Genomic DNA, 15,612 nt, shown 5'->3' on the forward strand with positions numbered 1-15,612 from the left:
AGGCAGGCCTGCGGCTCTACTGGCGCCTGTTTCTGCCCGGTCTGGCGCGGCACGCGGCCCCCTTCGCCCGGCGGCCATGTGACCACGCACACAGGCGCACACGCCGCCCGCTCTCGATGTGCGGCGCCGAAGCCCTTCCTTGGTTCTCGGCTCTGGGGCTGCTGCTGCTGCTGCTGCGCCTGGCCGTCGCTCCCGCCCCTGCTGAGCCGGTGGCGTCCGGTGAGTCCCGGCAGAAGGGAAGGCGCGTCGCGCTTTGCGCTTCCTCGCCTGTTTTTCTGCCATTCTGTTCGCGCTCTTTCAAGGCTTCGTCTGCAATCTCGGCGAAGGTTGCGAGGTCAGCTGGCAGAATAATAACCATGGCGAGGAAAGTGTAGCTTTCTTCTTTTTCTTCTTCTTCAGAATCCTGTCCTCTTTGTGCTCCGATGTTCTGGACTGAGCTATGTGCTGTTGCCTGGGGGGTCGTTTGATTCTGGCCTCGGTTCTGGAAGCTGCTTAAATGCCGCTGTTCCAACTTGGAGCGGATAAACAAGAGTGCTTCTGAGCACATGCAGAGTATCTTCGTCACCGCACGGATTGCAAGTGCTGTGCAAGCCTTCAAAGCACAGGAGAGTCCTGACGGGACAGAGAGCTCTGAGAGGAATATCTTCTCTTCGGCTCCCTGCCCCCTTCTATTCCTCAAGGTTTCCTACATTCATGGAAGTCAACTCTTAGAGGTGGAGATCCCTTCTGCCCCACAGTAAAATATTTGAGGGAGCCCCCCCCCCAGTTGATGGGCATTGCCATTCAAATGGTATGTGTGCACTGCATCTTGTAGTTGATTATGTGGGGTGGGGCTTACCTGTCTCTCCCACCCCCCAATATTTTATTCAAGTTGGCACCCTTGCCCAGATTGCTTGATATACAAAAACAAGTACTGTACTGCCTGTTCTTTTAAAGTTAACAGGTTATTTTTATGCATGCCTACTTAGAAGTAAGTCACACTGAATTAACTAGATCTTAAGTGTCAGGGGTCCCTTTACCTTTACCCTTTTAAGTGTAAGACTATGGGTTTGCAACTGGAATAGGTTTACGTCCCAGGTATGCATGCCAAAGGCACAAATGCAGTAAAGTTTCTGTAGTTATTTGGAGTTGTAAAAACTATTGTTTTAAGTGTGTGTGTGTGTGTGTGTGTGTTGAATCCTCTCTCCTTACTGAATACTCTTTGGCACTCCCGCTGTCCTCTCTTGAAACCTCTCTTAAAATCTGTAAGAAATGCATCTGGCACCTTAATAAAAAATGCTGGGAAATATGGTTCCTGCGTTACTACACAGCACAGTGTGTCTCAGTGAGATGGAAATTATACATCTTCTTTGCTGCTTTGGCTGCTAAGAGTCTAAATATTCATATTTTGCTATTCATATTGCAGTACAATGCATGCCTATTTTGTCAAAAGTCAGATTTTGAGGAAGCAGGGTCCATGGTCTGGTCAGGTTTCTGTTTTACACAGAAAAGTAGGAGAGTGAGAGTGAGAGCTTTTCCATCCCTGAGCAAGAGATAGCATTACTTTTGCAGCAAGAAATCATATGTAGAGGTGGTGATGTCCTTTTAAGTTTAGTACAAATAGTAGCAACTGGCGTGTTGAGGCAGCTCATATGAATGAATTTACTTTATTACGGTCACAGACCAGCATAAGCGGCAGCTCATATAATCCACACTTTTTTTGTTCAGTAGATGCGAAGGATACTGAGGACACAAATGCCATCTATACCAAAGGAGGGAAAAGTCTGATCTCCACTAAAGGAGCAGGTTACCTGGCCTTTGTTAAATGGACGCGGGTGGTGCTTTGGTCTAAACCACTGAGCTTCTTGGGCTTGCTGATCGGAAGGTTGGTGGTTGAATCTGTGCGACGGAGTGAGCTCCCATTGCTCTGTCCCAGTTTGAAAGCATGCCAGTGCAAGTAGATAAATAGGTACCACTGCAGCCGGAAGGTAAATGGCGTTTCCATGCATTCTGGTTTCCATCATGGTGTCCCATTGCTCCAGAAGTGGTTTAGTCATGCTGGCCATATGACACAGAAAGCTGTCTGTGGATAAACACCGGCTCCCTTGGCCTGAAAGCGAGATGAACACTGCAACCCCATAGTTGCCTTTGACTGGACTTAACTGTCTAGGGGTCCTTCACCCTTTACCTTACGTTTGCGAAGAGAGACCCTCATTGGGTATGAAGTGTGGGTGCTATGCTTCTTTCCTGAGCAAAGTGATAGCAAGAGTCATTACATCACAATGCCAGTGACACATAGATTAGTTTTCATGCTACAACTACACCAATCTAACATGGTCATAAAACTGAGGCAGTTTTATTTGCAATCAGAATCCTGAATTGCCATCAGCCAGAATCCTTGGCAGCTGCCTCTGCAGACAGGGAAAACCGGCCAGCATTTAAAACTTGTTGGCCTGTCTATCCAGATGATCAGCTTTTCAAAATGCATATTGACAAATGGTGACATCCTTATTGTCCACACATGTTAACTTGTTTGTTTTTCCCAACAGCATTGCGTTGTACTTTGCCCAGCCCTAGGAATGTTCATTTTGTCTCCAGAAACCTGAAGAATGTCTTACACTGGTTGCCGCCAGAAGGGATTCCTGAGGACAAATTAATTTATAGTGTGAAGTATTTAGTGTACGTTTTGCTGTTGATTTTTCTGTACTACCAATACTAGTTTGTGGGTTTGTTTTTTTTAATGGTGCTTTAAATGTGCAACATGCTTTCTTTTGCAGCAGTAACCTCAAGGTTGAAGTTGAAGCTGGCGTAGCTTCATTCAGTAGACCGGCTCCTTTAAAATATAAACAGATCTTGGATTCTGGCAAGACAGTGATCAACAGGAGTCCCTAGCATCTCTGTCTGTCTCCCCCACATGCCCTCTCCTTGCTAGCACCTAAAAGGGAAAAATCACGAGTGGTTCTTGATATTACATGAATTATTGAACGTAAGCATAGCAGTAAGAGCCATTGGATACATTGCACATTTTCAGTATGATAATCCAAAATTAATCACTGGACATTGTAGGGAAACACCCAAGCAACTTTGGCCTGATATGTATGAGCAACTGAATCATAGATTCATAGAGTTGGAAGGGACCACAAGGGTCATCCAGTCCAACCCCCTGCAATGCAGGGATCTTTCACCCAACATGGTGCTCAAACACATGACCCTGAGGTTAAGAGCATCATGCTCTACTGGCTGAGCTGCCTTACTTTGATTGTTAAACATTTTAACTTGCATTGATTAAATTATATGTATTTTGTTTTAATTCTTACAAGCCACTGCAACGGCACTGCTTGAAAGTGCCTTATAAATTGAATGAATAGTTCATACTGTCATAATCACTTCAGCACATAGTTAAACTACAGAATTCACTCCCACAAGAAGTAGCGATGGCCACGAACTCAGGTGGATGTTTTTAAAGATTAGACAAATTGCTGTAGGATAAGGCTACCAATTGTTAGTATTCATGATCATAGAATGAGTACTGACATTTTCTCTTTCTATTGACTATTTAAAATTCAGATATGGCACAGCTAGATGGATTAAGGATGCAGAATGCAGAAATATCAGTCAGACCTGGTGTGACCTCTCACGTGGAACAAGTGACCATAAGGAGCTATATCATGCCAGAGTAAAAGCTTTTCTGAATGGAAGTTGTTCCAGCTGGACGGAATCTCCTCGGTTTAATCCATTAACAGACAGTAAGGAGACGCCTAAGGAATGCTATGATTTCATAATAGTATTGAAAGTTTCCAGAGGGCAGATTACCAGTCAGAACTCATGTTGTGCAACAGACTCCACTAAAATGCTTGCGATAAAATTTGATGTGATGGTTGCTTAAGCAAGCACTAGTTTAAACATGGCTTGAAAACTGCATTTATTATTCTTTCTATATAGCAAAGTGATTAGGGCTTTGATCACAGAGATCCTGCGTCAACACTGGATTTGAATCACAGCTTTGTCATTTGCATGAACAGCCTGCTTGCCCAACTTCCTTGAGGTTCACATTGGACTTAGCATTAATTGCATAAAAGCAGGGGCAAACTAGGCTTTATTTAATCCAGCTCAAAGACCCAATTTGGCACCCTCCTCACACGCATTTGCGTACACACACACAGAGAGAGAGAGAGAGAGGCTGGGAGCCTCAGTGGTGCCCCTCTGGAGACTTCACCTGGGGCAAAAAAAATAGTCCTTGCCCCCGCCCCCCCAGCTATGGCACTGCATGAAAGCAACTAGCACACACATCTTTGTTATGTGAGTGGTGTAAAGTCTGGCAGGTGGGAGTTTAACTCTTTCTCTTCTGTTGGATTGAAAATGAACGACAGACGAGTAGATAGGTGTCATACGGGAGGCGTCTCTCGAGCAAGCCTCGGAGACTCCCTTTTATTGAATATTACTGCGTTTGCCATGTGTGCTTGTTGCTGATTGGTTAACATAAGTTCAAAACAAGGGTTGCATATAAGACATTAATTATTGCATATAAGACATTAATCATAGACAGGTTAAAGGTTGGGAAAAGGAACGCGGAGTTTGCACAGGCACGGGTTCGGACTGCCCGTAACAGAGTGGTACAAAAAAGGAATGTACAAGGAGGGGTAAGTACAGATTGATCTAGTGTGAACTCAAGGTGAACAGAACGTACCAGGGTGATGATGTAATGTCTTAGCATCAGCACAGTTTGTGCAGCATGAGCAAAACAAAGCTTAGAAGCAAGACTTCCCAGAATGCAAGAGAAAAAGAAGCAATACTTTCCCATAATGCGACAGTTATGTGCAGAGACAGAACTTCCCTTTACTCTTCCATTACACTCCCAACAAAATGCACTTCCCCAAAGCTGTTATTTGCATTTCAGGGGAGCTGTCTTGCTCATGCTTTTTAGTTTACATTGAAGTTGGAATGACTGGCTGCTTTTAATATTATTGGGTGGAATGTGTTTCTAAACCAAGATTTGTATTGTATTTTTTTAGGCTGTATTTTGGAGTTTTCATGTTTGTAAACTAGCTTAAGGCTTTTGCCTTTAAAGGCAGCCTAAAAGTATTTTGTTTTTATTTATTTATTTTAAAAAGTTCAAGGGAGTTGATAAGAGTTTGTAATTCACCACATCTCACCCTACTATTATGAAAAGTGTGAAAGCCTGTTGGGCTGTTGATTCTGGGTGCCATGAAAGGGCAATAAATTAAAGAATTTATCGTAAGGTTGAAGGGGAGAGAGGTGCTTATGGAGTTTTGTGCCTCAGTTGCTAAAATAACTTCACCAGCTTTTGAGTGTTACAAATCAAGGCTTGGGCAGGGATGGTGGAGCAGGGAGGGGCCCTATTCGCTGCTCTGCAACCACACATCAAAACAAAAGACTGATGAGGGAATATTATCACAGTTGGCTATAGTTGTTTTCTTGTCACTATGCACACTCTAATATATACTTGCTTTTCTTTTCCAGCTAAAATTGATCCACCCGCATTTGCCTTGTCTTCTGCTGAAAAATCTATTTCAGTCATTGTGGCTGCACCTAAGACATGGAGCAGAAACTCCAGAAATGAGCCTAATTATCTGCATGAAATATATCCCATCCTACAATATAACGTATCTGTATTCAACACTAAAAAAAAGACACAGGTAAAACTTGATTAGAAAGGGGTATTAAGCAATTTAAATCGGTTCTGGATTAATTGGAGATGGTCATGTTATTAGGATGTTGAGAAGGGGCAGTTGTCTGCCTTGCAGATATGTATGTGGATGGATGATGAAGACGAAGGATAGTTCTTGGGAGCACAGCATAATTGGGAGTGTGAGCAATGAGGGTGAAAATAACATGGTGCTTAGTCATGTAAATGACTTTCCCCTGATAACGACAACAGAAAACCACTACACGCGCAAGACACTTGTGGGAGGTTGCAAATCTGGAGCAGAAGATTATATGTGGGGAAGGGATATTTAATGCTTTCCCTGTGGGCCAGTGTCTTGCCCTCTGCCTTTAAAACCTTCCCCTCACCCAAACTGCTTTTTGTCCCAGCAAGAGGAAGAGCCAGGAACTAGCTGTGGCAAAGAAAGAAATGCCAACCTGGGAACCCAGGGCTTGGTGCCATGTCCAAGCAGATGCCTGCAATCTCATCTCAATTACCTGAACTATGTGATGACGGTGGTGGCTGGGAAGAAAGTGAAGATGTGGGGTGAAAGAAAGCCAGCAGTAGAGACCGAAATCAAAAGCTAAGAAAGGAGAGAGATCCTGTTCTTTAGCTGTCATCTCTATACTGATGGCACTGTGTTTTTTAGCTAGCTCACTTAATCTCAAAATATAGGCCTGCTTTCTCCTTATATATAGGATTAAGGCAGGGGTTGACAACCTAAGGCCCATGGGCCACAAGCAGCCCATGGGGGTTGTTGAACCAGCCCATGGCCTCCCACTGCCTGCTTGGGGACCCCTGCCACCCGCTCAGTTGGCTCCCATGCGCCATGCTAAACTGGCACGGAGCAGAGCGGGGACCTCCTTCTGCGACGCTGGCTGGCTTCCCAGCTCCTGCAGCCAATGGGAAGTTGCGCATGCCTCCTCTGCGCTGGAAGGAGCTCCCGAAATAGTGTGTGTACATGTGTGTGCACTCCAGCCCACCACGGCGTCTGTGGGACCGTGAACTGGCCCAAGCCACAAAACGTTGCCGACCCCTGGATTAAGGTATAACAATCTGAATGGAGACGCACGTTTTCCTCCACTCTCTGGTGGTTGGTTCATAGATGAAACCATAGGTAGAATGTTCCTGTGTTTCTGTGATTCTCCAATATATTGTTGTATAGTTGAGTTCTGAAGTGTGACAATGCCTTCTTTCCCCTAGTGGATGTTCTGTGTTAAAAGCAACAGACTTGATGTGTTCCATTTAGAGTCGAATACAGTGTACTGTGTCACAGTGCAGGTATATATTACTCCACTTCTGTTCAGTGGACTCTCCAAAGATTGCATTGCTACTTTGAAAGGTAAGCAAAGAACTATAAAACACATCTCCAATACAGGATGCAAATTTGCTGCTTTAATATCAAATAATTCTAAAAATAGATGAAAGCAATTGAGAAATCCTTTTTTGTACAAGTCATGACAAGATCCTCTTGGCTTTACAAAGGTATACAACCTTGTTTCTTACTGAAGCTTCTTTCTAAATAACAGTCAGCTGAGGACAAACCATATCTCCAGGCAACCCTAATTGCTGGTCTGTGCCTTAACTATAGGCTAAGAGCTATTACCTTCTCCCTTGAAGTTCTAATAGATTATTAAAGAGCTCATGGATCTATAGAGACACCCAGCCACTCAAATGAGGCAAAGCATCATCCAAACCTGTCCAACTGGCGAACCACAGTGAACGATCACCTAGATTAGTGCAAAACAAGTGCTGGAACTGCAGGAATGGGCCTGATGTGGGGGAAGGGGAGGGATCATTGCTCAGAAGCATAGATCATGCCCAGGTAGCAACTGCTGCCACCCCCATTGCAAGAATTTTCAAAGGAACAATACTGTATCATTCTCATTGAGCATTCTTTTACAAGAAAGCTATAGGACTACCACAGGCCATCAAACCACTTCAAATAGTGGCAGTGTGTGTGGGATTCCTTTTTAAGAAAAGCATCCATAGCCATTTCTATAATGTAAGACACAAAAAAGTCATGGAATATCCCTCTCCCCCACATGCACAGCGGATGAATGAGCCTGCAAAAGTATGAAGGGGAGGATATTTGACCAGTTTTTTTCCAGAATCCCAGACAGCCACTACTAGTAAGTCTTGACAATACTGAGCTGGATGAGCCACTTGTCTGATTTGGTATAAGGCAGCTTCCTTTGTTCATATATGTTCCACGTTTATAGAGTTTTCCTTGGTTTATAAAAGTACTCTTTTCAATGTCAGAAGACCTGGAAGCACCTCTGCCATCTTTCTCTTTCTTATATGATGATAAGGGGGAAACCTGCAGGCAATATCCTCATCCAGCCCCAACCCACCCCCAAAAAACTGCTAAGGCGGAGATCTTGCAGTGTTCTGTCCAATTACTGCAAAGGTTACATAATGGCTTGCTTTGAATTGTGTCACCCTGACTAGCTTGTCCTTTAGGTTTTGCTTTTCCCACCCTGATTTACAATGACTCTCCAATGTTCTGTCACCATCACCGCAACATTTCTGGCTATTGGCCTGCTTAGGGGAAGCATCTTTGAGCCGTGTTCATTTCCCCATCCATTCCCTCCCAACCTGTAAATTACCCGCAATAGCCTAGTGCTCCATCCTCCAAAAAATTACTGGTCTCCACTTTCCACTCTTCAGTGAAGGAAAATCAAAAGTTATATATTGCCTGCTCCACCCGTTTCAGGTTAGAGTTGCAGAAATAGGCCCTCTTTTTACTGCTTGCCATTTTCAGCACTGGCGTATTAAGTGGCTGCCTTTGGTTCCATTCGAATCTGAAGAGCATAATTTTGAATCTTTTATTAGAAACCAGCAAGTCAGCCCTTTTTAGTCCCTGTTAGCAATCTGTGTATCCCTAATAATTGGGGGAAATTAGGCAAAGAAGAATCTGCTGGCAAGGACCTCAATAACTTGCTAGGGAAGAACAGCCTAAATATAGAGTTTAAAAGAACCTGGCCCAGCTGCTCTACGAGTAAAAAGTTACAGAGTACATGTATTTTACCGCATACATACAACTTTTGAAAGGGATAATATTTCCCAAATGCTGTATTATAAGTGAAGAAATTGGAAGAAAGAATGGTGTCAAAGTGCTTTTATTGAAGCTACAGGCAACATTTCTTCCTTTCTGGCTGGCTTTCATAATTTTCACTGTTGTTCAAAAATCTTACAACAATTTATAATACTAAAATTGTTGAAATCTCAACCACTCGTGAAATACTGTTGAGTTGTGGCATGTATTTTTTAATGTTTTGTATTAATAATTGATATCATTTTTATTGTTGTCTTCTTTTTTAATGGAGCCTATTTAGACTTCCATATCCAATTACCAGTAATAAATGCTGATGATATTTGGAAAAATGAACAGCATCTAATGCACATATTTCTCCACAGATTCGGCTTTCAAGGAGGCTGCGACAATCTTACTCGGATATATTTTGCCTGTCCTTCTAACAGTCCTTATTATTTTGGTGTCATGCTGTTGTGTATATAGGTACATTCATATCACAAAGCAAAAGTACCCTACAAACTTGGTAAGGGTTCTTTATTATCCCTGCAGTATGTAATGTATCATATGGTTAAGGCCCAGTCCAAACGCTTAAAAACTCCCTGTGTGAAAATATTTATTAATTAATATTAATCAGCCAAAGGCCTGGTTGAAGAGGAACATTTTCGCCTGGGGCTCGGTTACTTGGATTGGGGTCGAGAAACTGGGGCAAAGAGTTGGAACCCACCTCCCCCCATCATCTTGCCCCCAGTCCATATTGGGGGCGGGGGCTGCAACTGCTTTTTCCAAAAGCCCAAGATGTTCCCCATGTTATTGCTACTTCATATTTAGTATGGACCCATATTAATTAGTCTGGGTTCTTTTCCAAGACCAAGAAGAAAAGGCAAATGCTGGCGACGCCCGACTGGTTGTGGCTCTCAGACATAGGGCTGCTGAGAGCCTTTTTAAGTGGAGGTGTCAGAGCCTAAACTAGTACTTTGTATAAGCAAGGTAAGTGCTACGCTACTGAGCTGTGGCCCTTCCCCCATGACACTCTTGATGTCAGGGTCGTGGGTTTGAGCCCCACAATGGGCAAAAGATTCCTGCACCGTAGGGGGTAGGACTAGATGACCCTTGGTGTACCTTCCAACTCTACAATTTTATTATATTGTTATTCACCCACCCAGTGTGTGTGTGCTGCATTTTCTTATTTCACCTAATAGGCTAATGTTTAGTAGTCTTCCACAAACTTGCTGATAAGCATCAAACAGAAAATTATTCTGAAGAATCTTTGCCTTAAGCAAGGACTAAAGTATTCTGGGGCAATAAGCACTGAGAAGCCAGCAGCAAGGCTATATTTGCACATAAAGATGCATTAAAAAAGAAATCAATGACCACAAATTATGAATGGATGAATTAATTGCTGAGAAAAATAAGAAATTAAGAAATGTAGAAGCACTGAACTGGATCTACATTGTCCCCAGCTATTCCAGCCCTTGTAATTTGCAACACATTTATCCAGCAATCTACCTGTACCTGGCTTTAGTGTCTGCCATTTAAAATGCACTACAATCTTCTTTACTTAAACATTTTTCCAACTTGAAGCCAAGCATAGGAACCAGTCCGTTCAATTAAAAATCTACAAATGTAATTCACTGCTTTTTGTCTACAAAAGAGGATAAAAGTAATGGGCCCTGACAATTGTTTTCCTTTTAATTGTTTTCCTTGTTGAACATAATTGGAAGACTACTGCCACTATTTATACATTATATTAGAAGCATGGTCCTGTGGGGAAGGGCTGCAACTTGGTGGCAGAGTGTGTGCAAAGGGTCCCAAATTTGATCCCTGTTATCTCCAGGTAGCGATGGGAAAGGCTACCGTCCGAAAACCTGGAGAGCAACTACTTGTCAGTATAAACAACACTGAGCTGATGGCACCAGTGGTCTGTCTCAGCAAAAGGCAGCTTCCTAACATTCCTAGCTATTGTTTGTGCAGCAAAATAATAATAATATAGATCAGTTCTTTTTGGGGGGGCACAGGGGTACACATACCCCTAAACATTCTGTGACCCTAAGTTTGGCCTCATTGAGGGGCAGTATTTCAATATGAGTAGGAAAATGAGAGTACATTTTTTTAAGAAAGAAAGCACTGATATAGTCTTGACTTGTTCCAGAAATTGGTTGAAAGGAAAGGAAAGGCAGTATATGCAATACTCCCCAATCTGCAGAATAGTTGCGGTGTGAAAGCATATAAATTTTATACATAGACCTAATCCAGCTAACATTCAGGACTAAATTCAAGTAAAAGCAGTGAGACTTTGAGAGCAATCCAATGCACACACCCTTATGCCATGCTGAAGGGAGGACATCATATTAGCTGGAGGCGCACTTCCACACAGCTCTCCTGGCAGAGCCATTCCCCACAGTTCTCCCCTTGCCACCCGCCAAACAGTTGCCAGCATCAGGCCCAGAAATAGAGTGTTCCAAGTGCAGAGAGGCAGTGGGGCTGAACTAGGCCAGAATTCATTGATTCTGAGCTTGTCTGGATGGGAAGCATTGAGACGAGTTCGACTTGGAATGCTAATGTATAGACAAATGTAGAAGACTGCCCATAGGATAATCAGATCTCTACAACCCGAATGCACATTAACACAGTGGTGTGTGTACAACCTTAGTAAGTAATTAACTTTAGCTGGGTTGGGGCTTTAACTTAAAAGTAGAGACTGCAATTAACGGATCTCTCAGTTTTCTTTTTTAAATTACAGCTTCCTTTTTTCCCCCTCCACAGGTTTTGAAGTATAGTGACAAATGTGAGAGAGGCAATTTGCTTCCTTCTGAAAAAACTGTGATTAACTTCATTACTATTAATATCACTGAAGAGCAGAAGACCTCTCTGGAGGACACTCGTTTACTAGGCAGTGCCCACAGCAGAGATGGATGTTGTGATGGAAACAGTGTTGAGGGAAAAGCTTCAGAAGTGCAACTAGCACAACAGGATTCTCAAGACACTTGCCTAAATGAGGAAGTTATGTTTGAAAATGAGCAAGATGAGAACAAGCTACCCATGATGAAGCTTGTATCTCAAAGGGCAAAGGGTATCTCAGGTGAGAAGCACGAGGATGAAGTTGTGGTCTATGAATTTGACTTGAGGGCTGAAGATACAACTCTGGTTCAAGAGAAGCTGAGCTTAAAAGCTGGTATTTGCGCACTAGAGGGACTGCTTCACAAACTGCAAAAAGTACCTCCAGATTTAATAACTGATGGAACAGAACAGGCCTACTGTCCCCAGTTTGGTGTGGGAGCTCCAGGTATCCGTTCAGGAGAGCAACCAAGAGAGACCCTTTTGAATAAGATGGGCTCTGGACATAATGGCCTCCAAGCTCCTTCACAAAATTTGGTTCCCAATAAACCAGGCCAAACTTTTTGTCCTCAATGCAGTGTGGTGGCAGATACTTGTTTGGCACATAATCAAAAAGAGACCTTCTTCGATGAGAAAAGAGCTGCACTTGAAAAACCACAAACTTTTGCAAACGTAGTGACGAGAAGTACAACATCAAAGCATCAGACATGGGCCACCCAGGACCAGGAGGCAGCAAAGAAAGCAAAAGTGGAAGATGAGCAGAGCATAATAATAGATTGGGACCCCCATACTGGAATACTTAATATACCCTTGTCTAATTTAATAAGTGATGAAATAATTGAGAATGAAAAGTATGAAGCTTCTCTGGAGGAGGGACTTCTGTCCAGAGTTTATGAGAGACAGTGCTCTGCTGAGCTGTTAGAGAGAGATGAAGAAAGGTATCTCCTGCACCTTAAAGAACAATGGGGACTGTATATACAAATGCAAACCTAACTTTCTTTCCCGTCATGATTTAATTTACTACTAAGTAGAATTATTTTAATAGTTAAGATTAATTGCTTACAGTATGAAGCTGGTGACCATCAAACCATCAATGACTATCAAAGGCCATTGGTTTTAATTATTGGTGAACTCCAACAAAGTAATCTGCTTTTATTCATTCAGTAGTCTTGCACCAATGCATGTATTTGTTGAGAATTGCATTGATTCAAACCAATATCTATATATATATTTAAAAAACCAACACCAGTTAAACATATATGATAAGGGCATAGAGTACATGCTTGTCAATTTCAGTACTAACTTTAGATGGAAAACACTTGCTAGACTTTGAAAAGAAATTTTCGGAAAACCATTCAGCTTTGAGATGATCTGTTTGCCTCAGATATGCCATTGTCCTAGGGTAGTGGGGTAGTAGCTAGAGTTGAACCAAGTGATAGTGTCACTTAGATGTAAATCAGCAAATAAAAATCCTGGGGGCAGGCAGAGAGCAACTAACAGCCCCTGTGACTACCAGACATGACTGCTATATGCCATCTCCAGGATCAAAAGCAGCATACTTCTAAATACTAGTTTGAGTGAAACAAATGGAGAGGGTGGCTTGTCCTGTTTGCGGGCTTCCCATTGGCATCTGGTTGGCCCCACTGTCTCTGATCCTTTGGTCTGATCTAGCAGGATTCTTGTAGCTTGGCTCCCAGTCTCCTCTGCTTTTTGGCTACTGCATTCGTGCAACACCACACATTGTGACTAGTGTATGCTGGGAATAGCACATATAGGAAACAAAGGGGGAAACCCCATAGGCCCTGTTATGTCTCAAGTATGTGAAAATACACCTCCAGTCTTTGGAAACAGAAGTCTATTAAGCCTTTATAAGAAATGGGAGGTTAGCTGTGATCCGTTAATAGACAGAAAAAGCAGAGAACTTCAGCAAATGAAAATAGTATTTTGTCATTTTTGCCCCGTGCCTTTTGCATGCAGTATAGCTCTGAAGCAATTAATCGCGTAAAATATATCACTTTTCCATTTCTGCATCAACACAGTACGAGCAAATCAATGTTGACACTTTCAACATCCTGGAGGAAGTCACCTCTATTAGCCTAAAGCATTCTGATCACCTTAAAGTAATCAGGCCTGACACTTTCATCCAACCTGAGGAATTGGCAGCAGTCGGAACCTCTCCATAGGAAAGCATAGTTACATCCAATATTTTGAACAATTTTGAATAATCAATTACATGGACAATTCAAGCTAATAGAAGAATTCACTAGCTTGAGTTTGAGAGTTTGGTTACAGCATGTTGGTAAATTACATGCAATTGGCTGTGCGAACACAGTCAAATGCAACGTCACACATGTATAAAGAATGAATGCATATTGTACATGCGGCTGGCTTTTGAAATTATATTGTTGGCATTTAGTGTTAATGCCATAGCTTTACCTTTTCCTATTTGTGTTTTAAAGATAACAGCTGAACAGGAGCATCTTGTATGAACAAACAGATGTGTGTCTGAGGCACGTCTGGCAAAGCTACTTAAAACTTCTTCAAGCACTCAAACACCTCTCTACTCAGCTTTCCCAAATGTGAACTGTAAGCTTATGAAGGAAAAATAATGTGGGACATAAGAAAGCCAGCTCATACATACATGTACACCACTTGATTCCTTTGTCATTTGATGGCTCAAGTTAATCCATGAAAAGGTATTTGTGTCTGCTGTGACACAAATATAGTGACTTGTTTCCACTAGTCACCTTTTGGTGCTGTATTCATCAAGTGATGATTATGTATGTGGTGCCAAGGTTTAGGGAAAGCTATCTAGAGGCATGAAGGTGAAATTATCTGTTAATATGCAGTATTAAATTCTAGAGATCTGGAGTGGGGAACCTCATACCTAGGGCCAAATGCAGCCCCAGACGCCTCTCTGGGCCTTGGGACTTTCCCCTGCCAACCCAGCTCTGCTTTGCACCCCCCCCCCTTGAGTGTTTTTGGCTGGCTGGCATGTTCCCATGGATTCTGATAATGCTTAATGGAGGATAGGGTGAGTGTGTTGGTAAAACCTTCAGAGGCAAAGGGGCTACGCCTCTACATCCTACTGGACAAAGGGTGCTTATACTGTAAATCTAAAAACTGAAGAAAGTTACTGCTTCACAGTCTTATAAAGCAGAGACAGGGGCAGGATAGACTTCAGTCCTCTCACCATCTACAGCTACTCCTCCCTCCTGCTAGCCTTGCACCTGCTAAGCCTCTTGCCATTAGGCAAGCCTTCCGCTAATTAACCTGTGGTCTTTTAAACTGTTGGGAGTATTGTTTTTATTATTATGGTATGCATTTTTGTGTTTTTATATTGTCAACCGCATCTGTGGATGAAGGTCTGTATAGAAGTTTAATAAATGATGATGATGATAATAATAATAAGCACCAAGACATTCAAGAAATTTGTGGTAAAAAGGAAACGTTGTTTTGAAAGTTGTTTACATCCATGGCTAGCTTTGATACCATTTAATTATAACAATTTTCTGATTAGTCATATGAGCATCTGCAAATGCCAACATGATTAAAGGAACACAGGAAAGGGTAGGAATATTTGATATGGGAGCGTGGGAAAATGATATCTCTTTCAAATACTGTACTTCATCAGCTCCAGATAATGTGCCAAGAATTTTGAGCTGTGTTTCTTGATACACCCATGATTCAAAAGTCACATAATTTTAATGCTGCCAGATCCCCAGAGCTTTGTCTATTATGATGATACAATTCTTGGTAAGTTAGTAGTTTCTTTTTAAACTGCCCTTTTTCTTTTATTATGTTTGTGAGCTGCTTTGGGAGGTCCATATAGCGCTTAACACAAGTTAAGTACAAGTTAAGTACTGTATTGGGGTAAAAAAAACCCCAACACTGTCAGCTCAGTTACTTAATGCTTAGTTCATAAGAAATACAGAAGACAGGGCTCAAAGATACTAGAACTGAATCAACTTGACTGTACTTCTATGCATTGGATTACTCCCATAAGGTTTGCTGCATTATTCCAAAAGTTCTAACACAATGGTACATCAAGTCTCCAGTCTCCTTGTTCACAGAACATATGAAAACATTGTAGCTA

The 15,612-nt window shown here is 42.3% G+C and overlaps 1 protein-coding gene across 3 annotated transcripts; it reads left to right on the top strand.

Moving 5' to 3' along the window:
* Positions 1-53: 53 nt before the first annotated feature.
* Positions 54-14,927, top strand: LOC309528480 (interleukin-20 receptor subunit alpha-like). Of its 3 annotated transcripts, none has more exons than XM_082215952.1 (8): positions 64-219; positions 1,708-1,785; positions 2,529-2,658; positions 3,547-3,725; positions 5,461-5,636; positions 6,848-6,986; positions 9,065-9,204; positions 11,445-14,927. In XM_082215952.1, the coding sequence occupies exons 1-8, from the start codon at positions 117-119 to the stop codon at positions 12,507-12,509; spliced, it is 2,010 nt and encodes a 669-aa protein (XP_082072078.1). In that variant the 5' UTR covers positions 64-116; the 3' UTR covers positions 12,510-14,927. The 3 variants fall into 3 exon arrangements, with proteins under 3 accessions (XP_082072080.1, XP_082072078.1, XP_082072079.1); XM_082215953.1 differs by having other exon boundaries at positions 1,711-1,785; XM_082215954.1 differs by lacking the exon at positions 1,708-1,785 and having other exon boundaries at positions 54-219.
* The last annotated feature ends 685 nt before the right edge of the window (positions 14,928-15,612 follow it).

This window comes from Podarcis vaucheri (genome assembly GCF_965113315.1).
Source record: "Podarcis vaucheri genome assembly, chromosome: 3".
NCBI classification, from domain to species: domain Eukaryota; kingdom Metazoa; phylum Chordata; class Lepidosauria; order Squamata; family Lacertidae; genus Podarcis; species Podarcis vaucheri.

Coding starts and splice junctions, on each gene's coding strand:
- LOC309528480 (XM_082215952.1), top strand. CDS start 117: ATGTGCGGCGCCGAAGCCCTTCCTTGGTTCTCGGCTCTGGGGCTGCTG. Junction 1,786..2,528: donor GATCTCCACTAAAGGAGCAG/GTTACCTGGCCT, acceptor TTTTCCCAACAG/CATTGCGTTGTACTTTGCCC. Junction 2,659..3,546: donor TATAGTGTGAAGTATTTAGT/GTACGTTTTGCT, acceptor TTTAAAATTCAG/ATATGGCACAGCTAGATGGA.